This window comes from Helicoverpa zea, chromosome 24 (genome assembly GCF_022581195.2).
Source record: "Helicoverpa zea isolate HzStark_Cry1AcR chromosome 24, ilHelZeax1.1, whole genome shotgun sequence".
NCBI lineage: Eukaryota > Metazoa > Arthropoda > Insecta > Lepidoptera > Noctuidae > Helicoverpa > Helicoverpa zea.
Genome location: NC_061475.1, coordinates 2,640,871 through 2,667,334, shown reverse-complemented (window position 1 = coordinate 2,667,334; position 26,464 = coordinate 2,640,871). Strand labels below are relative to the sequence as shown.

The 26,464-nt window shown below is 35.9% G+C and overlaps 3 protein-coding genes across 4 annotated transcripts in view; 2 read left to right on the top strand and 1 right to left on the bottom strand.

Annotated features, from left to right (window-relative positions):
- The first annotated feature begins 970 nt into the window (after positions 1-970).
- The window catches only part of LOC124642327 (protein Wnt-5b-like), a 41,492-nt gene continuing 15,998 nt past the window's right edge, over positions 971-26,464 (top strand). The window contains exons 1-2 of the mRNA XM_047180712.1: positions 971-1,173; positions 26,063-26,319. Coding sequence (XP_047036668.1) covers positions 1,061-1,173; positions 26,063-26,319 — 370 coding nt within the window. The 5' untranslated portion in view covers positions 971-1,060. The remainder of the gene's footprint in view (positions 1,174-26,062; positions 26,320-26,464) is intronic.
- LOC124642324 lies at positions 2,683-9,716 on the bottom strand. 2 transcript variants are annotated; one of them, XM_047180708.1, is made up of 6 exons: positions 9,350-9,716; positions 5,086-5,136; positions 3,762-3,853; positions 3,408-3,443; positions 3,216-3,326; positions 2,683-2,868 (listed from the first exon to the last, which is right to left on the bottom strand). In XM_047180708.1, the coding sequence occupies exons 1-6, from the start codon at positions 9,564-9,566 to the stop codon at positions 2,740-2,742; spliced, it is 636 nt and encodes a 211-aa protein (XP_047036664.1). In that variant the 5' UTR covers positions 9,567-9,716; the 3' UTR covers positions 2,683-2,739. The 2 variants fall into 2 exon arrangements, with proteins under 2 accessions (XP_047036664.1, XP_047036665.1); XM_047180709.1 differs by lacking the exon at positions 5,086-5,136 and having other exon boundaries at positions 9,350-9,710.
- On the top strand, positions 21,302-22,077 carry LOC124642326 (probable salivary secreted peptide). The gene has a single exon (XM_047180711.1). It carries the CDS (start codon positions 21,320-21,322, stop codon positions 21,677-21,679), a length of 360 nt encoding a protein of 119 aa, XP_047036667.1. The 5' UTR covers positions 21,302-21,319; the 3' UTR covers positions 21,680-22,077.

Here is a 26,464-nt window from a genome sequence, read left to right as displayed (position 1 = left end):
AAGCCCATTTAGTGACTTATCAAATTACCTTGAGAAGGCCAGTGACTTTAAATTTATAGTTTTCAAACAATAAGGTTCAAAAAAATGTGTTAGGTATTTATTTTAAGAAGGAAGATATACCTCCTTAAAGTCTAGTTCAGAAGTCTGAAATCGCCAATCCGCGGTGAGTTAGTTCGAGTGATGATAAACGCTCATTTGTTCTCTGTATGAGAAGAGGCCTGTGCCCTGTCTTTTCACATTTGTCCGTTATTGCCCTCATCTTGATCACATTTACTAGTCCTGTTCATCATATTACTGTACCTAGGTTTGATGGAATACTAGCTTTGCTTGTGGTTTCACTCGCTTCTCATGGGAACACTCCGAACGATTATAGTTTTGTAATCTGCGAGGGGTCTTAATCATTTCTTCCATATATTAAACTGTCTTTTTGTCAATACAGATTTCTCTTCTGATTCCAAACGCACCGTGGTAACATCAAAATGATCGTGTCGTATGCAAATCTATTCAGCACAACAAACCGACTGGCTGGCCTATCTTATCCGCCTATGTCCACCCACTAGGATAAACCTATCTGCTTAATATACTCACTCGAACGAAACTAGATTTGTATCTATGTGGATTTCTAATACCTGTATTGGATACATTAGGAATCTTGCTTTGATAACAAATGTTTCGGTTTGTAGTATTTTTAACGAAAGTTCTACGGACCCAAAGTTTTGTATTAATATTTGAGCTAAATGTTGGTTGTTTACCTAATTATTGGCCTAATTATCATGATTTTAATTAGTCCACTTTTCAGCTGCATTATATTATTGCCTGGTCGTAGTCTCTGCTCAAAAGCTTATTTTCCCGCTTTTCTTTAAGAAAAGTCTAGCTAGAATTTTCAATGTCAAGTAGGTATGAAATCAGCCTTTTTGTTTTAATAATTTAAGCCTAACTTCCATTAATAGGACATCAAACCCAATGTAACCAACATTATCTCCATTACCTAAAAACAATCAACAATAAATGTGCATAAAGTGACAGTTAACATGTGACGCGCGGCCATCTTTAAAAGAAGATGGCGTCGTTCAGCGTGTTCCGATTCCTGGTGCTGCTGGCTGCTCTGGTGTGGATCCTGGCGGAGGAGAGGAATGTTACCAGGACTTACCCTTGGAGTAATGGGAGCTGGTTGTGAGTATATTGTTTTTTGAAGTTATAGTGTAGTTAGATGTTTATGAGAACTGGGCTTCCGCAAACTGGGCAAACGGGCTGCTGATCAAAGACTGCTACACTGGAGTAGTTCCCTAGATACAGGTGTGCATCATCACCACCAGTTTTTTCTTCTGCTGGCTTTCCCCTATTGGAGATTAGCCGGCAACTCAGCGAATTACTCTTATCATATGCGAAACGAAACAGGTAAATGTTCAATGCTGATTTTATAAGTCCTGCATCCTCTGCCACTGAGCTAAAGAAGACCTAGGTGTCTTTAATATTGTGTATTTTTAAGGATGTCTACAACTTTTTTTTTTATTAGAACCTGGGATTTAACTTTAAATCCAAACGAAAATTTTCAAACACCGCTAGGGATTGCACCTTTCCACCATTATATTGCCTAAAAAAGCATTTTAGTCATACAAAAACTTCATAGTTTATGTACGTAGATAAGTTTTATAGCAAGTCTAGACGTGTCTCAGGTGGCGTTACAGCTACAATAAACCTTTGCTTTATACTCGTGTGACGCCCTGACGACTCCAATTGGACATACGAGAGAGGGTCTTTCAAATAAGGACGCTTCTGTGAATTATACATCTTTGGGACTCGGATTACTTATTTGATTTACCTGTAGATGTAACACCTGTGAGGAATAAACAGTCTCGTTGGTTGTTTGATGAAACCTGGACTATAAAGTCTGAAATCACTAACCCGCATTGATCAAGCGTGGTGATTAATGCTCAATCCCTCTCCGTGTGAGAGGAGGCCTGTGCCCAGCAGTGGGACGATAAAAAGGCTGTAACAGTAACAGTTGGTCTAGTGGTCGGAAAAATAATAATAAAACCAGCCCAAAGTTAGATGGTTGGTAAGGTTACAATCTCGTGCGGTTTTTGACACATTTTTATTTGTCGTGCTTTATCCAGGGGCCCGATTCTCCTAATTTTACTTAAGCAACATACGATTCACATTCGACTGCGATCCAATCCCGACTCGATTACGATTGAAGCGTATGTGGCATTCCGCTATTTTTTCTTTGAAATAAACGTTTTTATCCTTATCTGTCATTCATAATGAATCATTCTGTCTGCAAATGATTTACGATTGCAATATGATTGTAGAGCAAACTACCGTATATACCAAAATCACCAAAATAGCAGACCAATCGCACACCAATCAAATGTCAATCGAATACGATTGGTCTTTTATTAGTATGAGAATGTTATGGTTAAAACTGCTATTGCGATTCGTTTTCTATTCGATTTTGACATTATTAACTTAGGAGAATCGGGCCCCAGGTACAAGAACTAATTCTTGTACCTGTCTTTATAGCAGACATTGCATTAAAGAGCTTGTCACATGAATTTGGCAATACTTGGAACGACTTTGAAGCTTATAATTATATCTGCCTAAAATACCCCTTAAATCCAGCTTTAGCTTAGCTCCATCATACAACTTTCTCCCAAAACGAGCACAAGAAAAAACATTTTATTAGTTCATGTATTAAAAAATCAATATAGGTATATTTCCATTGGTAAATAAAACGGTTCAGTAACACAGCCGATAAGAGGAGTTTAATTCAGCAACACCAGGAGTATCCTTCCTGGCTCCGTATAGCCAGAACTCGTACATCAGTGTGGATACCCGACTGCTCACGAAGGATAGAGTTATTGATTCCTGAAAAGAGTAAAAAAAAACGGATCATTTTAAACTACCGTTAACAAAAAAAAATCTTACTTCTAATTTGTTAATCTGGTCCGTAACTGGACTTAAAAACACATCATTCTTGATGACTTTCCATTTATTTTAATTTAACATAATTATATTGGGCTGCGTTTGAATAAAATGTCTCAAAGCATCTAGATAATCTAAGCGCCTTATGAAAAACGATACGCAATATTACTTCTTGCGTTGTTGAAGAACGCGATTTTCCGCAGGCGTTGCCAATAGTTCGTGCACTGATGTAGTAATTATATAATAATTTATGTAGTTCTGGTATATTTATTATATATATAGAAACAAACCTGTAGAACGCCTCCATCAACAATATATCCCTGGCTACTTTCGCCGTCTATGTAAATGATTACTTTGAAACCCGTCACGAGGTAGTCTTCATCCTCATTTGGTAACACTATCTGAAAAGAAAGGAAAACGACTGTCATTGATGTAATCATAAAGAAAGCATATTTATAAATAATTATTACAATACAACTCACCTCATCTTGCATCTTGTTCTCAAGGGAATCGTTTGCCTGAAAAAAAAGCAAAAGAAGGAAATTTTATTTAGCTCTAAAATTATGTCATATCAAATACAAATCTTGTCATATAACTTTGCCACTACGAGGTGACTTCACTATATAGTCAAAATATGCGAACGAAATTCTATTTACTGACTATTACGCCTAAAGTGTCTTTTATGGCAAATTTCAAAGGGGCGAACTCATTTAATTTTGAAGAGACACACAGATCATACATAACTTCATGGTCATTCGCCCTTCGCTCCTACAACCTACCTACTACTTAAATAGACAAGTAAATACATAAAGAGTAATAGGTAAATAGGTAGTTACCACATTATTATTCGGTGGGTATCTGAGCGTAAGGTTCACATCTTGCACGGGAAACTCCCAGCCGTTTGTTCCGAACAATATGAGATGACTGCCTGTAAAGAAAACAGTTAATTTAATGTACAAAGTTCATAATATACCTAGGTACTGCTAATTAAGTAGGAACTTAGTGACGAGCACATTCCCTGATTAAATCTGATTAATTTGAAGAATATTGCCTGTTCTTATAATATATTTTTTATTTTAAATGCCAAGGGTAAAAATATTGACGCAAAAAAGTTCGGATATTCGGAAAGGTACGATTACAAAAATTATTTCAGTTGCAGATAGCCACAGAGTACCTAGATATCTACAGGCATACGACTATGTTTTATCCTATGCGTCCTACAGGTCGTGGGCAAAAAGACTTGCGGAAATTAGTCATCTTATAGAAAATAAACACATACAAGATTATCGCGCGAAAACGCAGTTCAAAATACAGAAACTACGCAGTCCAAAATACAGGGTTCTCTATGCATCAGCTTCGATAAATATACATTGTCAGTCATGGTGAGATTATTACTCATAAACCCTATCTTCTAGATTATCTATGATTGATTGCCTTTTAATACAAAGCTTTATATTTTGACAACTGATTGCAATATTTGATCTCAAAGTCTAAATCGCTGATTTGACGATTTTCCTAAGTCTTTCATATGATTATAGGAGTTTTCGTTCCGTGTCTCATTGCCATTATAAATGCAATAGGATTGCTAAAACTGCGTATGTTTTTAGTGCATACTATATAGTTCTATTACATATACCGATATAGCCTAACCACATCTCACTGCTAATAGCTTATTACTTAACATATTGGTAAAGATAAAATTTTACTTGGATGCTATAAGCCCAAACAGACACGTGGCTATCTTAGAGTAAGGGCGACTATGCTACATCCGGTATTTGACTCGAAGGCATTTGCTACCCATGCTCTCCTAGACTGAAACCGACAGTCAATGATATTACATCTTCACAGACGCCATAATCTACAATGTTTTGATTGTAAAATTAATCTTATTACCGATATGAAGGGAAAACCTCGGTCGCTTCCGCCAATTCGCGTACACTTAAAACTAATGAATGAATTTTCATGTGGTTTTCCCCAGTAGATAGAGTCATTCATATAAAACGTTTAGGTATATAATTTGTACAAGTGCAAAAGAGCACATTAACGTATACCTACATTTGTTCGTATATATTTAACATTATTTTATTAAATGTGCGATATTTGTTGTATAATTTACACATCCCTGGAAAGTAAAGATCCAGTAGGTAAGGGTCAACTTACTAAAAGATTCTTTTCGATCAAAGCCAGGGAACTCATTTGATGATATGTCATCTATAACAAACAAGAAAACCAGTTGAAAATCATTGTCAGGCACTAGCATAATGCTGAACAGAATTTTCCATTCGGTATTTGTTATTGTTTTGTGTTATTGATAATAAAGGTTTTCCTTTAATTTCCTCGGTATTTCTAGTTTTATACGCAATCATTCTACCCTTATTCTAACTTATATTTATGGTCGGCGCAGCATGTTTCCTTCCATACAGACTACCTGACGACATCCCACTAATAACTTGCGCAATTTATCAGTATTAAACAGATACCTGTAGATAAATTATTTATGGGTGAATTTCCCGGGACCAAAAATTGCGTGGCATCGATGAAATCGGTACTAAAAATCATTGTTATAATATTCTAATATTTTTTTCTAAGTAGGTGAAATAGTAATCTATGTGTAGCACTAAATATTTTGTTAATAGGATTAATTGGTTCTCCAAAAAAAAAAATAAACCTCAAAATCTTTCATTGCCGTGTTTGTCCACACGTCACCTTGATGTGTACTAGACCTTATTGATAAAAATGTATTAGTTATTTATATTAAAACCTACTTTTATTTGATTCGTGAATAGTTAAAGTATTATTACGGACTACATTTGTTGAAATATTTAAACAATACAACAAATGGTAAATAAAAAATAGTTTGTCCCAGAACCACCATTCATCGCCATGTCCTAAACATATTTAAGAATATTCCTTTTTCTAACGGTTTGCGTCCCTCCCGCTGTGCGCTAAATGTTGCATATTAGTGGACATCAAGTGTTCGACGTGGAATGACTTGTGCACGTGCCTGCGTTTTCGCGCCATAAATGCAAGTATGCAATTTTTTTATCACTGGACATTTTTTCTTTCATCGCCGTGGATAGGTCTTACTTCTGTTTGAATAAGTTTGTCCTCTTAATTGATCATTCGGTACAATGCCATCTATCTTATGTTTATTTGTGACGTGTTAATTACTGTGAATTATTAACAGATTTTTAGTTTTTTGATGTTTTTGCCTTGATATTCATTGCCGTGCTCTCATTTCCGTGGTTTCCGTGGTCAAAATTTGCTATGGAAATGAAAAAAAATACACAGCAATGAAAAAATTTTCATTGCCATGCCTTGTAAAACAATTTCGTTTCATTGCCGTGGCCGCATGTTTCATTACCGTGACTTATGTTTTCATCGCCACGGCATCATTAAGAAAAAAAAACAATTTGTACTATATAGTCAACTACAAAAAGATATTTCCACGTTCACCTCACTAAATTATAAACTTACACACACCACTTCAGGTTCAGGTTCACTTAGGTTGTTTTACTAGAGGAGTATTTAAGAAAAGAAAGAGAAAGATATGTCAAAACGATGGCTGCAGGAATAGTTTTCATTGCCATGGACGCATGTTTCATTGCCGTGCATGCATGTTTCACCGCCGTGGCATGAAAATTTTAGTCTTGTATATCTCGTTAGTTTTTTAAGCTATCTACTAGATATTAAGTAAGAATACATATCTTATCAAAAACTTTAGTAAACACTATTTTTTCTTGTTCTAAAGTTGAAGTATAAAAAATCCACGGAAATGAAGATTTTATTGGACCTGTTGAAATTCACCCTTATATCCATTTTTTTTTTTGTTTTATTACCATAACATACAACTATCATTACTGGCTTCAAATATTGCAATAGTGTTGCTACTCAAATTTCATTTTGACGGCGAACATATTTCAAATGACATAATAAATAATACAGTATAGTAGGGCGTAAACTGTTCTAAAAATCTTATTCGTTCGTTACGTCATATATATGGCTACATAAATAATCATTTATCAATGTTTAAAGACTACATAATCCTCCAAATAGATAAGTCGTAAGCATTATGGATCATTATTTTACTACATTCAGTCATCAATTCGATAGTGTAGGGAAAACTCATGCATTCTTGTCCGTGGATTTTGAAGTATTATAAAATATTCTGTGTTTTAATTCCAGTGAAAAAATATTATTTTGCGGCACTAAATATGGCGTAATAGATAAGATAGTATGAGGAAGATTATGTTGTTAATTACTTCTGGTTCAGGTGGAAAACAAAACAATTATTTATGGGAACTATATTTTTTGTCACCAAAATTTATATTTGTCATCAAGTTGTATCACCTAATAAATAGATCTATCGCCACGAAATATTTTCGTTCTCAGATAAACAAAGAGTGTTCCCAGGTATGAATTAGCAAATTATTGTTAATATAATGTGTAAAATATGAGATGGATTACCAATAAAATTGTAGTGCATTACATGAATATAAACTTCGTTCTTATAATAATAGTTTTATTACTTAAATAATAGCTTGGTGCTCAAAATGGTAGATCTGTCACCAAATAAATCGATTAATCGATCCCTGACTGCGACTCCTTTTTATTTGTTATTTTGTCACCAATACAGTAGTTACATTTTATTTCGTTCAGTTATTAAAATAATGTATTCGTTACCAATTTAATACATCAGTTTATAATTTTAATAAAAATATGTTCAAAGGGAAGAGGAAGGGAAGGGAGACAAATTGGCGCGCTTTCGGGCCTCAACGAATGGGTTGTAGGTTGGTTGTAGGTACGATCATACGATGCGGGGCGCGGGCAGTGAGATTTTTAACAATAAATATTGGGTTTAGTCTAAGAATGACTGATTCGCGAAATGACTACATGGTCTATAATTGACCAAATCTTGAAATGACTGATTCTACAAATGACTGATTCTATAAAAGACCGATTCTATAAATGACCGATTCTTCAAATGACTGATTTATCAATTCTATGAATGTGTGTGAATATCGTAAATAAAATGCTATGTAAAGGTTTGCAAATCATATATTTCAAGTAGTTTCAAAAAATAACTTGTATAATGCCACGTACTACATTTTGTAAGTAACCCAAAAGTAAACATTTATTCGGTTTCTTTTCATAAAATCAAGTTATCAAAAAGTCCAATCAAAAAGTCAAATATGCGGTTATAATGTCACGTTAGCTCAAAAGTAAACATTTATTATTATTTATTCTTTTTATTTTTAAAAAATCAACAGTTATCAAAAAGTCATTAAATCAATTATCAAAAAATCAACAATTATAAAAAATAAGAAATAAATCACTTAGGAATATGTAGTTGAATATAAATCATTATAACCACATATTTTACTTTTTAATTGGACTTTTTGATAACTGTTGATTTTATGAAAAGAAACCGAATAAATGTTTACTTTTGCGTTACAAAATGTAGTACGTGGCAATATACAAGTTATTTTTTGAAACTACTTGAAATATATGATTTGCAAACCCTTACGTAGCATTTTATTTACGATATTCACACACATTCATAGAATTGATAAATCAGTCATTTGAAGAATCGGTCATTTATAGAATCGGTCTTTTATAGAATCAGTCATTTAAAGAATTGTACATTTCAAGAATTGGTCAATTATATACCATGTAGTCATTTCGCGAATCAGTCATTCTTAGACTAAACCAAATATTGATTATTTTGACTTTGATTAATTGTTTTATTTACTATTCAGCTAGAAATTTAATTTAAATATATTTATACTACCTGTGGAAACTAAAGCCCTTGGGGGGAGGCACATGGCCAGTTAAGTAGTAGACTCTTTTGGTTGAAATGATGATGACGACCACCCTACATTTTTAGACCTTCATGAAATTTTCTAGTGATATAATATATGATTTATTGGTGATCTCTTTAAATTAGTTTGCTTAAATACTATTAGGACAAACCTATTATAATACATACAAAATCATTTATTTGGTACTTGACCCCATATCTCCATGATTTTCGGTAATTTATTGTGGAAATGATTTTATATTGTTTGGTGACTACATTTGGTGACAAATCTACTATTTTGAGGGCAAACCCTATTATTTAAGAAACACAAAATGAATTAAATTGGTGACAGCTTAAATCATACCCATTATTTATTTCAGTATATGTTTTTAAATATGTATCTAAAGAAAAATATAAATTGTCCATCCATAGGTTTTCATGTATCTATTAAAACTACAGTTCTAACTAAATCAAGTGAATATCCGCACAAATGAAGTCCTCAAAAAAAGGTTAAGCTACTCGTAATTTACCTATTTTTTTTTTATTCTTTTTCATTAAAAAAAAATACAAAACCTGTGTAAGTTGACCAAAAAAACTCATAAAATCAAAGATTTCATCACTCACCTTCTAAAATGGAGTCCAAGGAACAATAATACTTGTTGACAGTTTGATACAAAGTCGGGGCCACTTGTCTATGCTGAAGATCATCACCATAGAAGTTCACTGGTCTCTCACTCGCGTACTTCTCAACTTCAGGCTTTATATAAACACTGGCTTCACTCTCAAACGGTCCACAGACTATAGACACACATAGTAATAATATTCTTATGTTTCCATTCATAACGTGACTTATAAGAAACTGAAACGGCAAGCATGTTCCGTTAAAGCTACGATTAATTAGCTCCGATTAGAAATGTAATTAAAATAATATTTAGTGATAAGAGCGATATTTGGGTGATAAGTGGCCGTGATCGGTGTGTTATCGGCTCTCGCGAATGTATTAACGAGTAGTCAGCAGTTTACTGAGATAAGTATAGCGTATATCATTAAGATTAGATTAGCGTTCTTCACAGCTTATAAACAGCTAGTTTGAACTAGTGGTTTCATCCGCGTTCGCACAAGAATAAAAGTCTACCTACCTATATTTATGGGCTATCTAACAGTGAAAGAACTTTTCAAATCGGAGTAGTATTTATTGAGATAAGCGCCGTTCAACACACTCTTTAGCTAAACTATCTTAACTTTTCTTTCAACTGTGGCCCTACATATTAGCAGCCTAAATTATATACAAAACCCCACAGTAAAACGTTTTGGTGATACAACTTCCAATAGCACAAGAGGTCTATAGTCTATTCATCGATATCTCCAAAGCAACATTTCAACGTCTCACTAAACCAAATCATCGATAAAACCTTCAAATATCTCAAGTTTATGGGCCACAATAAACGAGCTCATACATAACCTCTGCTGGAATAATTAATAGAACCTTTCCGAAACCGGTTGTCCCCAGAAAAAACGGTACCGTTCACCCTTTTGATCTCTTAGAGCCCTCATTAGAGCTACTTAAACATTATTATAGCCCATTATAATCACGCCTCCTTCAAAGATGTGGTAACTTATGGTCCGTACCTCTATGAATTTATGGTAGGTGATAATGCATACTTTATGGTAGTTGCGACGTTTTATAACGCTTTGTTTTATCAGCTCCATAAAATATGGGACTATTTTGTGACTCCTCACGTTTTGGTAATATCCGGTCAGAGACAATAGTTTTATTATTGTAATTAAGTTTTGGTATTAACTGTTAATATTGAATGCCGTGTGTCAACGCTGTATGGCTGGCATACCTTTCTATCTAGCTAGAAGGGCCTAAGTATAAGTTTTAATAAAATCGTTCTATTTTTTTTTAAATTGATATATTCTTTTATTTTTAACCAATATCAAAACCGCAATAATCGAAATAAAATGACCTAAACCTAACTTTATGATTAACCTAAGATAAAAAAACCACAACAGAACACATTAGCAACCCTTTATAAAGCCATCTCAAACCCACGTTCATCACACCAATCCAAGATGGCGTCGAAAATTCTGATCACCGCACTTCTTTTATTTGCTGCGGCCCTGGTATCAGCTCAAGCTCGTGGCAACTTCTTCGTAGGAAGTACCTTTGGTGCCCATCTGATTTACCATGAAACTCATAGTAAATACGCTATACCTTTCATTGTGAGGGATGAAGATTTTACTGTGACAGGAGTTGACAATGAAATTATTGAAGCTATAAGTGTCAGCGATTTGGAAGGTAAAGGATTGAGCTATGTCAAGTCTGGGGGTATTGGACAGCATAATGTGACGATCCATTTGGAAAGTCAAAGAAGTCATGGTTATAAGTTTCTTGTCGAAGTCTACGCTATATAAGACTTTTATTTGTTAATTTTAATAAACGATGACTTGTTTTAAATTGTTTTATTCAAATGAAGCAGTTTGATAAAGAAGATTAACAAAATAGAGGTTGATCAAATCGGGGTGTTTGTACTGGTATATCTGTAAAATGTAATAAATAACACATTTACCGTAAAATTTCCACTGTATATATAGACTCCGGTACTGATGGGACAACCTGAACGCCTACAATGATTGGTGGGAATGTTCGATGGATCGAAAAGTTTAAAAATAAAATGAGATGCCCTTTTCCTAGCTGTGGGACAGTCCAGGCTATGAAGAGATGTTTTATTTGTGAGATAAAACAAACTGGTATTATTTTATTATATTACACTACGCATATGTACAACTACCCAGAATTAATAACGATCAGCTTCTCTGAAATCGTAATAATATGAAACCGATAAACAATTCCACATATTATATTGAATCCAAACGAAAGCAATAAATTATTTATTACAAATGATATTGGATATTAATTAGTGGAACGGACCTTTCCAGGTAATTACAAGTTAAATATGAAACGCATTAAAATAATATTATTTACGAGAGTACGATTGCTATCAATAATTAATAATGCTTACTATACTTAAATTGTAAATGTTTTAAAACACGTTCATGTAATTTGTCAATATAAGTACGAGACCAATTGAGTCAATCATGTTTAAAAGTAATCAGAACTCATTTCAATTGTCATTTGGGCATTAAGTGTGAGTCACAGTGATAAAACTTTAAATTACGTATCGAAGAACTTATCCACATAGCTATCTGAGGCAATCAACCCCAAAGGGCTGGCCACATTGCCACGCTGGTTTATTATCTGCCTAGCCTTTTCCCAACTATCTTGGGCTCGGATGCAGCTGAGTACCAGTGTTTTACATGGAGTAACTGCCTATCTGACTGTGTCCTCAACCCAATTACTCGGGCAAATCGATACTCGTTGGTAAGACTGGTTGTCCGACTTTCTGTCTTCTGATTACCGTCGTTATCGACTGCCGAAGGATGTTCAAATGACAGCAGTTAATTTACTTAAAATCTCAGCAAACGAGTAATTAATATGAAATAGTGCTCAAACATTTGACTTGTCTGTATGCCGTTCCTACTACAAATGTACTGGATCCATTTCGCTAATTAATTTGTGGAAATTAAACCTTAATGTTGAGATGGCAAGGCACATATTCGCTTGTTTTGTGGTTGATGCTGTTGACTTGTTAGATATCTTAGTTACGCTAACTGTTGATTTTCGAGGTGCAATGCTTTCTGTTGAAGATATAGTCTCCATTATATCATAAGGCTAGCCTTTTCCCATGTATACTGAAATTTAAGTAGCTTATATTTTTTAATTATTCGATGTCAATTGTAGGCCACGGTGGCTGTTCTCTCTGAAGTTATCTGCAGGCTCACATATTATAGTGCACACAAGCATTTGCAGGTGCACTCACTACTCCTTCACTCTCATAGCCTTTTATTTTTTTTATTTTTTTGTTTCAGCTGAGGAAAATGCCTGACGCATACACACACCGCCCGGGGAGACGGTGAGGTTATGTGGGGCTTGCACCCACTAAAAACCTCAGCGTTTGTGCCGTCTTCTGCCTTTTAGAGAGGGGCCACGAGGACCAAAGACGACTTTCGTGACCTCTCGGCAGTGGCTGGTCGCCTCCGTCTACTGGCGATCCATCTCAGCAGCAGCTCGTGCAATGCAGGTAGCAGGAGTTCCCCGGTCTGCTACCCACTGGCTGCTGCTAGGGCGGCATCTGGGCGGCGTAACGCGTCCGACGCCTGCCCACCCTCCGGCGACGAATTGGGTCCGCATGAGCGTCTGCCTCACAGACCCGCTCCGCCGCCTCCTTCTGCGATATTACTTGTTCGCAGAAGGTATCTACGGCTTTCCAGCCGGCCTCGCTGCCGATCATCACTCTCACCAAATACGGCAGCGAGAAGTCCTGTCCGGTATATGACGCCAACACATTGCGCTGCTCGTCCCAGGCGGGACACAGCTCAATGGTGTTTCACTCTCATAGCCTGATGGGACGGCAATCCAACACCACCGGAGAGAGATCAGGTGCTAGACTTACATGCTTATCAATCACCAAATTCTCGACTCCAGGCTACCTTGTTAAAAATCGACCTAAGAATCTAGAATAAAAATGTTATGTTAACAGGAAAACTGATCAACATTTAACGAGTAGTTCAATCACTGGTCTGCTATGGCGACTCGTTTCTAAAGCACGTCGTAAATAAATGTAAATAAATAACCTATTTATCATAATATTAACACATTTACTAACAGCTACAATAATAAAGAGATCCAACCAATTCCCAGAAATGATTACTCAGATAAATGTATGGAGCTCACTTATTTACTCCCCTGCTTATCAAAATATTAATTTAATTTGGGAATTACCGAGAGTGGAGCTCTTATTGCAATGGCATAAGGTTGGTTTTCGAGTGTTTTGTGAAGGCTGGTGATATGATATTCTGACCTCAGATGCCTTGTGGACGAACGTTCGCTCATGTGCTTTAAACAATTTTAGGAAAGTGTTACATGGGAGCAATAAAATATATTGAAGGACTGTTTTTTTGGTGATGGTAAATATTTAGGCTACTCTAGATCTTCTCAAACTGTATTTCGTATTTTTATTAGTAATTATTAATTGAAAATAAAATAATGAATTAATAATTGTCAATTAAATTTTCAGATTAGAAACCTGTTCTTACGATTAAAAAATATATATTTCATTGCACGTCACACTTAAAGACAATGAATCACTTTTGATTGTATCATATCATACAACATTTATTTACAACTAAAGCTCGAACAATTTCAATGAAGCCCTTGCAAAACAAAATAAGTCTAAACATCATTATTTCCTCATGTAAACACGTTCTTAAAACAAGAACAATTGACCTTTGCACTAAATATCATTCAGTAACCACTCGCCCACGGGACCAGACGTACCTACTGACAAACATGTTTAAGATATTACTACTATGTGCCGTCATTTCGACAGTGTGCGCTAAATCCGTCATCGTTGGTCAAACTTGGGAACAGAATGGTACGAGAAAAGTCTATGAAACGGTCGTGTCAGCGAACTCTATACCGTTTCTAAAGAGAGAGAAATTCGTTAACTTCGAACTGAGTAATGGTGATAAAATCAAAGGTATTGCTATAAAGGACATGGATAACGCTCTAGCTGAACCTTCTATCACTCAGGGAGGTATTGGATTTGGCTTTGCAAATATTAAGCTGAAGAGCGAACGAGGATCCGGTTTTAACTTCCAAATAGAAATCTACGGGTGAAGACTGCAAGATAAAATAGTCTAAATTTTTTTTTACTAAAAAAGTGTACATAAGTGTTAATTTTAAGAAAAAAAGTGTTTTTTTCACAAAAAAATCGTGATGTAACAACCAATCAAAACTATTAATCCAAAGCAACCAGTTAACTCCATGTAAGCATAATCTTAACGCTGAGCTAAATTACTAGCCGTTTGACCTTTCATTCTTGCATATCAATCCGTCTCGTTCACACACTGGTTAACAATGACAGTACCTTCTCACAACTCAGTCAGACCAGTACTATAAACAAAGTTAGCAAAAATGCTTAAAGAATTTATCCTCGTGGTGACTTTACTAGCTTTAGTGCAAAGCAGTAGTGTATACGTTGGCCATGTGTATGACCAAACTGGTCTCGTTCGCAAAGTCTATGACAAAATGATCGAGTCTACTGCCATACCATTGATCAAGAGAGAAGAAGAGGTATACTTCGAGTACCCAGCAGGTGACCAGAAGATTAAAGGCATAGCTATCAAGGATCTACACGACGGGAAGGCCGAAGCTTCTATAACTAGAGGAGGACTGGGCTTTGGTTTTGTGAATATAAAACTAAAAAGTGAACGTGGATCCGGACTCAAGTATTTGATAGAAATATTTGCGTAAAGTGTGTGTCTTTTTTTAATACTCATTAGTTGTGTCGTGTCGATTTGTCTCTCTTGGTAATTAAAGTTATTTGGTTTTTCGTATGTGTTTTGTTTTATTTTCTCTTTTGTATATTGGACTGTGTCTCGAATCTTTGGGATAAGATCTTGGTAGAAGCTAACCCGCTGCAGCCCTTTGAGATTTCAATAAAGTGTAATAGTGATACATTACCGGCGATAATCTTACTCTCATAAATGTTTTCTTGAAATACGAGCTTTCATGACTTAAAAAAAGTACTTTTATTTCAAGTTTTGTTTCTTCAATTAAGTATTATAGAACGTTAATCACTTTAACTTCATTATAAAGTTAATCTTTACCCATGTTGATATGCATATCGTTGTTTCTTTCTACATAACCTGTATTGACCTCATATCAAATCGTTGTTGTTATAGTTTCGATAAGAGTATGTTTGTGTCAGTTTTTAAGTCAAACCTATTGATTTCGTTTAAAGGTTTTTTTGTTCGAATAAATATGTGAAGTTATTTCAATCTAGAAGTAAGTATGAATCATAAGGAAACAGTTCAAGGTGAAGGCTGAATTTGTTATTGTCAGTGCCACTGGCAAAAAAGTCAAATGCGATTTTATGTACGCACCTAAGTGTTATGTAGGTACGCTAATAAAAGACCAAATTATTCATCACGCAGTATAAGTAAAGTCCAGTGATTCCAAACTTACTTTGTAATTTGTTTGTTTGGTTTATTCGATTTGGCATTCCGCAAGGAGTCACTTCAGACTCTGCGGAGGTCGTCAGATGCGAGGAGAGGACATCCAGTGCCGGTGCCACACCACAGACAATAAAGCATCTTCCCCTGCTACCCATCGTGGCTTTCTTCTTCTTATAGAGCAGCTAGAAAGTCACCTAACCAGCCACTACTAGACAGAGTTATTTCGAAAACGCCTGACGGAATCTGACGTGCAATAGCTAACTAGAAGTTACTACTGATCAATACACGAAGGGTTCCGTACCGATTTATAAAACGGACAAAAAAAACACGTTTGTTGTATGCGAGACCCCCAAATTATTTATTTAATTCTACTTTTCAGTATTTGTTGTTATAGCGGCAACAATAAAATACATCATCTGTGAAAATTTCAGCTCTCTAACTATCACGATTCATTAGATACAGCCTGGTGACAGATGAACGGATGGACGGACAGAGGAGCGAAAACAATAGGGTCTCGTTTTACCCTTTGGGTACGGAACCCTAAAAACACAATAAATAGGAAAATTTAGAAAAACCCTTGAGTCAAAGTTGATCGATAAATCTAAGTGACAAGCGTAATATAAACTTGATAATTAATCTTGTATGATCGTTCTCCGTAACTTAAATGATAAGTACCAATTCTTTGAATGGAAGATGTGACTACTGCACAACAAATATAACAATGGATGATTATGTAAATACATAAAATTGTTTATTAGCGTATAAATGTTTTTAACGTAGGTGTTCTAAAGAGATGTTCACATGGCTCGGACTTTTCACGATCATTCGGTTCGGTCATCATTGGTTTTCTTACTCAAATAAACATAGTTAAGTATGATCTTTGTACCAACTCTAGTAGGATCTATCTATACTAATGTTATAGAGAGTTTTTTGGTTTGTACCCTAAAGGCACCGAAACTACTGGACTGATTTGAAAAATCCTTTCACTGTTGGGAATCTAAACTATCCTCGAAAAATATAGGCTACATTTTATCGTTCTGTAGTGCCCAAAACAGTTAGTAAGTGATAAATCCTTTGGCTGTCTATAAAGATAAAGACCCTAACATTACTTACGCATACGTGCACCGAACCATCTTAGCCGCTTTTAGAGGTGACCTGCATGCCTTCTCCATGGTTTCTCCAAACTTCTTCAAACGTCCACTCTTATGAACAAACCTTTATGCGTGTACTTGTAATCATATTTCCTAGTACCTTGATATAAATCCACATGAACATCCATATTCGTTCATCTATTGACTCATTGACACCTAACTGCCAATTGACCAATAGTAGACTCATGATCTCACTGAATATACCCATTTACACCTTCTATATAAACGTTGTAAACTCCAAACACTTCATTTGTAAACTACAGTTGAAGCAAAACAGTCGAAAATGTATTTCAAATTATTGACCGTGCTAGTGCTGTACCTAAGTCTGGCGGAATCGAACGATATCCGAATCGGTCACACAAGTTACCGATCAAAGAAGATTTACAGCGAGATCAAAGAAGCAAATCCAGCACTGTGGACGAGAACAGACGATATTATTATTAACGCACCACACAATGAAGTTATTGATGCGATTTACATAACAGATTTAAGAGAGAACAAGGATGGGAAGGCTTCTATCGTGAGTGGTGGCCTTGGAATGAAGAGTGTGACGATCACATTGAGAAGCCCGGCAATTCTTCGCGGATATAAGTTCGAAATCGAAGTGTTTTCGGACAACCCTAATCAAGGGTATTACAAAGGTTCACAATATTTTGGAGCTGACACGCAATACGCGAGGAAGTATTAAGTGAACGATATGAATTTGTGATTATTTATTGAATAAATTGGTTGTGTTTTTTAAAAGGTGTATTTATATTTCATCGTTAGCTAATTTACTACATTAAAAAACAATTTACTGTCAGACGCCTTTTGTTTTAGCTCTAGCAATCTATCTACGTTATCCTTCTTAACAAAGTAATCGCTCTAAACTCCAAACATGTAAAAACTGAAAATATGAAAATATTTACTTTTTCTAATCATGATTAATTAAAGGATATTAAAAAGCATCACTCTCATAGTCTTAATACGCAAAATATGCACATATGGCGAAATTCTAATGTTCAATAATCATTGTTTGCTAATAATTTTACAGTTTGACACGCATCTGAAAGCCATTTGCACTGAAAGAAGAAACAAATAGAAACAGAAACACATCAAAAACTTTCATCTCTGTGATATTAGTGTGTATAAGTCGTGGTGGCCTAGTGGGTAAAGAATCAACCTCTCAAGCATGAGCATGTAGGTTCGATTTCAAGTTAGGAGAGTACCAATGCAACTTTTCTAAGTTTGTATGTACTTTCTAAGTATATCTTCGATACCAATGGCTGATAAAAAGCTGAAGGAAAACATCTTGAAGAAACCTGGACTATGAAATCACCAACCCACATTGAGCAAGCGCGGTGATTAATGCTCAATCCTTCTCCGTGTGAGAGGAGGTCTGAGCCCAGCAGTGGGACGATAAAAGGCTGTAACAGAATAGATATTAGTGTGATTTATATACCTATGCGTATGTTACTAAACAATAATAAATTATATGATTAAAGATAATCCATCTTACACAATTACTCATTTGCAGTATTTACCTATTTGTTAACCTCACTTCAATTACTCAATTAGTTAACTTTATTAGCTGCAGTTTCACGCCAATCAACATAAAAACAAATAAGCATCGCACTCCATTGTTTTAAGGAAATAGGTAAGTATTATGTATCACCTCCTTTTAGAAGTTACGTCAGATTTGTGAGCAATCTTGGCTGTATGTATGTATGTATGTAGACCTTCTTAAAATGAGTTTGTTTAATGTATCATTTTCCCTGAATTATTCATTGAAAGTAAAGTCCCTGTTTGTTGTAGTTTTTCCTCTTATTCAATTACATAAGAGCATCATTGATTTTATGAGTTGGCCGTGACAACGTCTAGGGTCTAGGGTAGGTTGATCCTATAACATGCCCACCTGGTAAATTTTGTGACAATGTCGGGGGTAATCTATGGACCCCTAGACGAATGTTGAAATCTTTTACTAAAAGAAAACAACGTTACCTGTTTATGTATGAGGGTCAAAGGCAAATTCGAATATGATCAATTCAATGAAACATGTCTGAGGTATTGCTTATTTATCTAAGTTTACCTACCCGTTGTCAAGGTACGGGAAGCAGATCCTTTTGGACACAGGTTTAAATCATAAAAGTGCCTCTTCAAACTATTACACCCTAGGGGGAGGAATGAGGGGCCTGCCGTAAGGCGGGCAATCGCCGGTGGGGGACTGGATGCCATAGATTCCCAGACCCCCTCCACTCAGGCGAGGTCGGAGTGCCGCTGGGCCTTTTTAGTGGGTATACCGGGAACGTTTTTACCGGGGAGTCCCACATACCCCTCTCCCGTCCCCCGACGGGAAGGGGATGCGTAATAGCATTTTTAGCCCAGCGACAACAAAAAAAAAAAAAAAAAAATATTCCACAATTCTAGGTAGGTACTATTCTCTGCTATCTAACGTAACTTTAGATTCAAAAGGAAAAACCCTATCACTTAATTTACCAGAAGAAGGAAATTATCGTTACCTTCTCACGTTCAAAGACATCTCAAGTTTACCTCTTAGTAATCTTACACGTACACATTAATGACCTCTATAATAGTTAAACACAACGACCTTACACAATTTATGTTTTGGAAACCAAAATGCGGGAAAGTAGATTTACTTGTGAGGCTTTTTTTAAAAGATAAAAAGTCATTTATTCAGCACGTTTTCAAGGTCAAATTTACAAAAGAGAGTCCCCAAAGCGCCCGATTTTCAACATTCCTATGTGTTTTTTGGTGGAACAAACTCCCCAGCAACAATAACACCAAATATAACTGTAATCCTTCATCATCATCCTCCGAGCCTTTTCCCACCTATGTTGGGGTCGGCTTCCAGTCTAACCGGATTCAGCTGAATACCAGGGTTTTATAAGGAACGACTGCCTATCTGACCTCCTCAACCCAGTTACCCGGGCAACCCGATACCCCTTGGTTAGACTGGTGTCAGACTTACCTACTACTACCTACTGGCTTCTGACTACCCGTGACGACGGTCCTTATAACACCGAATTAAGTTTTGCAAATCAGTCCAGTGGTTCCTGAGATAAGCGCATTCCAGTAAACACAGAAAACCTTTAGCTTTTAGTCTAAATTACTGACTAAAGTTAAAGGAATTTAATTCAAAATTTTCTAGAATAACACCATTCATAGTTTTTCGCGTCAATCATAACATTATTATGTTTTTGCGAAAGTATAATGCAATGTTTTCAATGAATGGAAATACCTATTTAAAATTCCGGAGTGATTTCACCCGCACCCGTGGGAACTACTACTTGCATAACTTGTATTGCATTCCTCTATACTTCCTCTATCTAACACTGAAATATGAATAGGTCCAGTTTGACCCACCAGGGCCAAAGCCTGCCGGGGCTGCGGGAATGTTCGAAAGAGTTACCGCGGCCCTGGTACATAAAGGGATTCAGAAGAAACATGATGGGTTTAGTCAGTAAGAGTTTGACACTCCGTCATGCTGCTAACCCACACCGGGAGGGGTCATTTGATGATTTCCCATAAAAAAAAGTAAGTACGTCCTATACAGGGCTGCGGAATCGTTCGAAAGAGTTACCGCGGCCCTGGTACACAAAGGGCTTCAGAAGGAACATGATGGGTTTTATTCAGTAAGAGTCTGACACGCTGCTAACCCACAGCGGGATTGACTCATTTGATGATTCCCCATAAAAAAGTAAGTACCTATCTATACAGATTTATTTGCAACATTAGATGAAAGAGCCTATTAATAATAGATTTTCTCGGAAGAGCGGAAAGTGTTGTTGTAACAATAAACACATGTGTTTGTATCGTGACATTGAGCAAACCAGCGTCACAAGACTTGTCTACTGTGATCGATACAGGCTCTTCAGTTTGTTTTAAAAAGACCGTATTATGTGAAAGAGAACCAAGAATTTATAATAATAGGAAATACAGAATTTACGTCTCACTTAAAAACGGCGTAGTAGACTTTAACCTCATATTTCTACTTTTCTACTTTCCATCATCGTCAGGCTTTTTATAGTCCCACTGCTGGGCACAGACTTCCTTTCACACAGAGAATGATTGCTCAATACGGGGATTGGTCATTTGAACTCAACATTTATTTCACATTAACTCATTCATTGGTGTCCAAGAGATACAAAGAATTCTAAAACTATAACCGGTTCAAACAATAAGACAAACAAGCATTCTGAATTACCCACAAATCATTAGACAGTAAATTCTTTGATTAACTGAAGAAAAATCCCGAACATAAATCTTTACCTATGAATGTTTCCATCTCACATAACACCATCCAGATCTATATAAAAGAACTCAAACTAATTATCACTTCAGTGCTAAACGAACGAACATAATGAGAACTTCAAGTATCGCCATACTCCTCTGCCTCATCGGGGCAGCTTGCTCCCAAAGCCACGACCTGGTCATCGGCCAGGCCCAATACGGTGACGTCATTGTTTACAAAGCCGACGAAGTCAGATATGGCTTCCCTTTCATTGTCAGACAGAGCATCCTTGAGTACCCTGAACAGGGGCAGAAGAACTACGCGTATATCAAAGCTATTTACATCAAGGATAATGACCGAGACGGGACTGGTGGCTACCCAAGCATTTCTGCCGGAGGTGTGGGCCAAAGGTTCGTGAAAATCAAGTTGAAGAGCCAGAGAGGGAGTGGTCTAAACTTCACGGTCACCATCTATGGAAGATACGTTTAAATTTTTGAATCTGGAACGAAGTGTGACGTCATTGTTTTATTTTTTTAAAGAGGTCCAGTTTATAGAGGTTCACTTCTTATATTCTTTTTTTAAAGATTAAGTGTTCGTCTTGTTTGTAAAAATGTAGTGATTTATTTTAAAAAAAGCGTGATTTTAACTGTTAATGCATATTTTGGTGTTATATTTATTTATATATTAGAATATTTTGCAGCTGTAAAAAAAGATAAATTCTAGCTCACAAAAGTGTTTTTACTAGTCGATTTTTACGCGGGAAATGAGGCAGAGAATGTAATATTTTAATTTTATTAAATTAATTACTGATCAGTATTAACTATTATTGTTAACTATTACTATAATCATGTAAATTATTATTATTAAAGTGCACATTAGTAATAAAATGTATTTTTCTTTATTTTATTGCTACTCATTATTTTTATAGTACTTAATTAGGAAGAGGTTTAACTTGAATAGGTACACATAAAAAGTTAGTAAATTTGTTGCCTGATATCAGCAAAGTACGCCAGTGGAGCCCACCAGGACCGAAGCCTGCCGGAGCTGCGGGATAGTTCGGAAGAGTTACCTCGGCCCTGGTGCATAAAAGGCTTAAGAAGGAACATGACGGGTTTAAGTCACTAGGAGTCTGACACTCCCTCACACTGCACCGACAGCGGGAGGGGTTATTCGATTATTTCCCACAAACAAAATTAAGCAAAGTACCTAACTAAACTTCTCTGAGGCATCATATTAAAATCTAGGTACTATTTTATACAAAAGCATTTTGGCTCAAAAATGCAAACACTATTACTCATTTGTTTGTTGTATTACACTCATTTTCTAAAAACGATTCTACATTGAAACAATAGAATAAAAAATCTTCGGTATTTTCCTCCAACACAAAATAGACCTTTGAATAAAGTATCAAATTCGCTTAACTATAAAGGTAATAACAATAAAGGAATCTGGTTTCTTTAACGTCATAACATTATCCGTAAGCTTGCCATAATATTAATTAAAACATGATAGTACAATAAGCCTACTTTAGTAAGCAAATACCAATGGAATAACTTGTATAGTCTTCATCTTCGGTGGTCCAGTGAGTCTTTTTTCCGAAGGTAAAAATCATCAAATGACCCCTCCCGCTGTGGGTTTTCATTTCTGAGTCACATAAAAATCGCAATGTTCGCAATCTAGAAGTTAGTGATGACTGATACACCCGTCCATCGGAGAGCATATACTTAAATGTCGGTCCTGCGCCTAATCTCTTTCCAGTATTGTCCGATTGCAGTGCGATAGACCTGCACGCCATTATTATATTATTTATCTAAAATTATTTTTCTGTGTTTCGGAGGACACGTTAAACTAAATCCCGTCTGTCATTAAATATCTTTGGCAGTCGTTACGGCGGGTAACTGGGTCGAAGAGGTCAGATAGGCAGTCGCTCCTTGTAAAACACTGGAACTCAGCTGCAACCGGTTAGACTGGAAGCCGACCCCAACAGAGTTAGGAAGAGGCTATGCAAGTGAAGACTAACGGGGCGAGGAGAAGAAGATTTGAGAAAAAAAACCGTCACATTGGTGACGCGTTAAAAGTCCCAATAATATTTGAACAAATTACTAGATGTTATCTCAAATTAATGTGGCATTTCATTTACTATCAAGATGACTGGTTTATTTGCTCTCACTACATAAGTAAGCAAAGTATATATACAGTTATTTATATAGGGCACATTTTGTAATTAAAACACTAACATGGCGCTTATCTTGACATCAACTGTCAAGTGGTATTACTCTTTATTTGTATGGAAACCCTGAAGATTATGTCTTGCATACTTTTCTCTGATGAAAGGAAGGCCTGTTTGTATGATAACATTCGTCATACTTTTCCATAAATATAAGTTATTTTGTGTAGATAATCATCAAATGCCCCCTCCCGCTGTGGGTGCGGCGTGAGGGAGTTTCAGACTCTTAATGACTGAAACCCATCATTTGCCTTCTTGAGCCCTTTATGTACCAGGCCCGCTGTACCTCGCGCAAACAATCCAGCAGCCCATTGGTCTGACTTAAATTTTTGGATGTTCTATTTATTTTCTTTCTCCTCATATTGTGTTCATGAGTTTATTTTTAAAATTGATTGGCACGCTAACTTAATGCTCAATGTAATAACAAAAATACCAATCCAAAAATCAAAATATAAGACCCCGTTAACGGAATCACGTTTACGACCACTAGATCAAGACAACACAAATAGGCATCATTATTTACATTAATTGTTAAAGATACCAAGAAATAATTGCGAAAGTACTCATATGACTATTAATCTCGCTGTATTTCATACTTTGATGAATCACATATTATAATAACTGAAGTTACAAACAAGACTAGTTTGGGAGCCAGGAGACCTACTATTCTTGTCACCAACAAACAAACGATTGCACTAAAATTATTTTGTATAATTTATTAATACATTTTTAGCTCAATTTGGATTGTATAACATTCTCAGGACTAGATAGAAAACTGTATGTTTGTAATTATTTTTATTTTCTTTTAAAAAGAGTGTCCATGGAGTTTCTTGCCGGTTCTTCTCCATGAGACCAACTCTTTGGAACCGTGCACCTAACTTTGACGTTTCGAAAGAGCTTTCATAGGCCTATTTGAAATAAAAAAAATTGAGTTTGAGTTTGAGTTTGAGTTTCAACTTTTTGGAAATAAACAAATTTATTTATTATGAAGACTAGCTTCTGCCAGCGGTTTCACCCGCGTCCACTGGGAACTTCTCAATGAACCCGATAAAAAGTAGCCTATAGCTTTTCTCGATAAATGGACTGCATCGTGGATCGGAGATCACGTAAATATCAGTCCTTCGCCTGATCTCTCTCCGGTTGTGTTGAATTGCCGTCCCATCGGGCTGTGAGAGTGAAGGAATAGTGAGTGCACCTGTGTCTGCGCAAATGCACCTGCACTAAGTATAACATTTCCTGCCTTGTTGACTAATCTCGTTACATGAGAAAAGCCGTAGCCGTTAATCGGCTAAGAGGACATCATCATCATCTAAAACTGAAATGATTTTCAAATCGGACCAGTACTTAGTTTCTGATATTAGCCCGTTCAAGCAAACAAACAAACTTCCGCTTTATAATTTAATATAGATAATATAAGATAATGACGCATATATATAACAAAATATGTGACGTTTAGTGTGTTTACTGATAAGAATTCACGTTGTCGTGTTTTCCTCTCATTGTGATGGAAAATCGTGTTACACACATGTGTGTATAAAGCATGTTGTAAGTAGGTATTATAACAACAAATATAGATAGATATAAAATCAATAAATATAGATATAGATAGACTAGAAGAGTTGAGCCCCGGGGGACGACATAATGTAGGCTGAGTTACTCCCCAAGTTCCCGTTCAGATAAAAGTGCTTGCTGTTACAATAACTATTCATATATACTAGTTCTTTTCAGTTTTTTTTTGTAAAGCACTGGTACTCAGCTACATCTGGTTAGACTGGAAGCCAACCCCAACATAGTTGTGAAAAGGGCTCGGAGGATGATAATTATATACTAGTTCTTTTCCCAGTTTGAAATCTTTCTCAATATTAGACGGTTTAAACATTTGAAATTAGCTCAGTCGTCTTATCGTGAACGCCAGATAAACTGAACTACTTTTGCGTTTACTACACGCATTAGGTAATACGGCTGCAATTTCTATGTGTAATGGATTTGATTGCTTTATAATTTTTAAATGGAGATTCAATACGGGTGATTAGTAACCACATTAATAAGACGTCGGTAGCTAGTTGGGGACAATAGCTTAGAAATTCTGAAATTATATTTTGACCCACTGACATTTCACAAGAATTACCCTACTTAAAAATATCTGTTTTGGAGATTCTTACTACGAGATTATATATTTTTTTCTTTTAATTAACAATATACGTTGATATAGGTATTTTTACTCTGCCAGCTCTCGTAAAAATATAAATGCTTAGTAGATATGTAAATAATGTACCTACTTACCTACCGGGATGTGAAAATATCACATAAATATCAGATTAGTCTTATTAATCGATAAGATGGTAAGGAGATAAGGTACCTACTACTATTAGATTATAAAACTAGGTTTTGGACACGTACGGTGAAAACCCAAATACCTCAGTTATTTTATGATCGGCTCCAACAAACCCTACCGATGTATTTTTATTTTAAAGACAATTCTTTCAAAATAAACAATAATTTGAAAAATATTTAAGCTGCTGACTAACATTTCAACATCATATACATAAGACAGCGTCATGTATATTTTCGTTTGCAAACTCACTTCAAAATAAAAATTAAACTACGGCGAAACACCATTAAAACCTCAAACCTCTTTGTTACAGCAACATGGGCCTCCTAGAATTCGAGAAATGGTCAAACCAGCCAGACTTATTCACGGAAAAGTCCCGAGTGTGTGCCAAACTCCATGGTCTGACTCCTGGCCAGCGAAGGGTCTGTAGACGCCATAAAGACCATATGCCTATCGTCAGTTTGGGCGTGAAGCAGGGTATCAATGAATGCCAGTATCAGTTTCAAGGAAGAAGGTGGAATTGCACTGTGACTGGGGATGCCACTGTCTTTGGACCGTTAACTTTGATTGGTGAGTAGACATTTTTGAATTTTATCCGGAATTTTCACAGGTTTTAAATATCCCGCACACTGCTAGTAGGTAGTCGTAACAGGCGCAGAAATATCTCAAATATGTGAAACAAAAGACGATTCTTGAGTGGATTCACAAAAAAAGT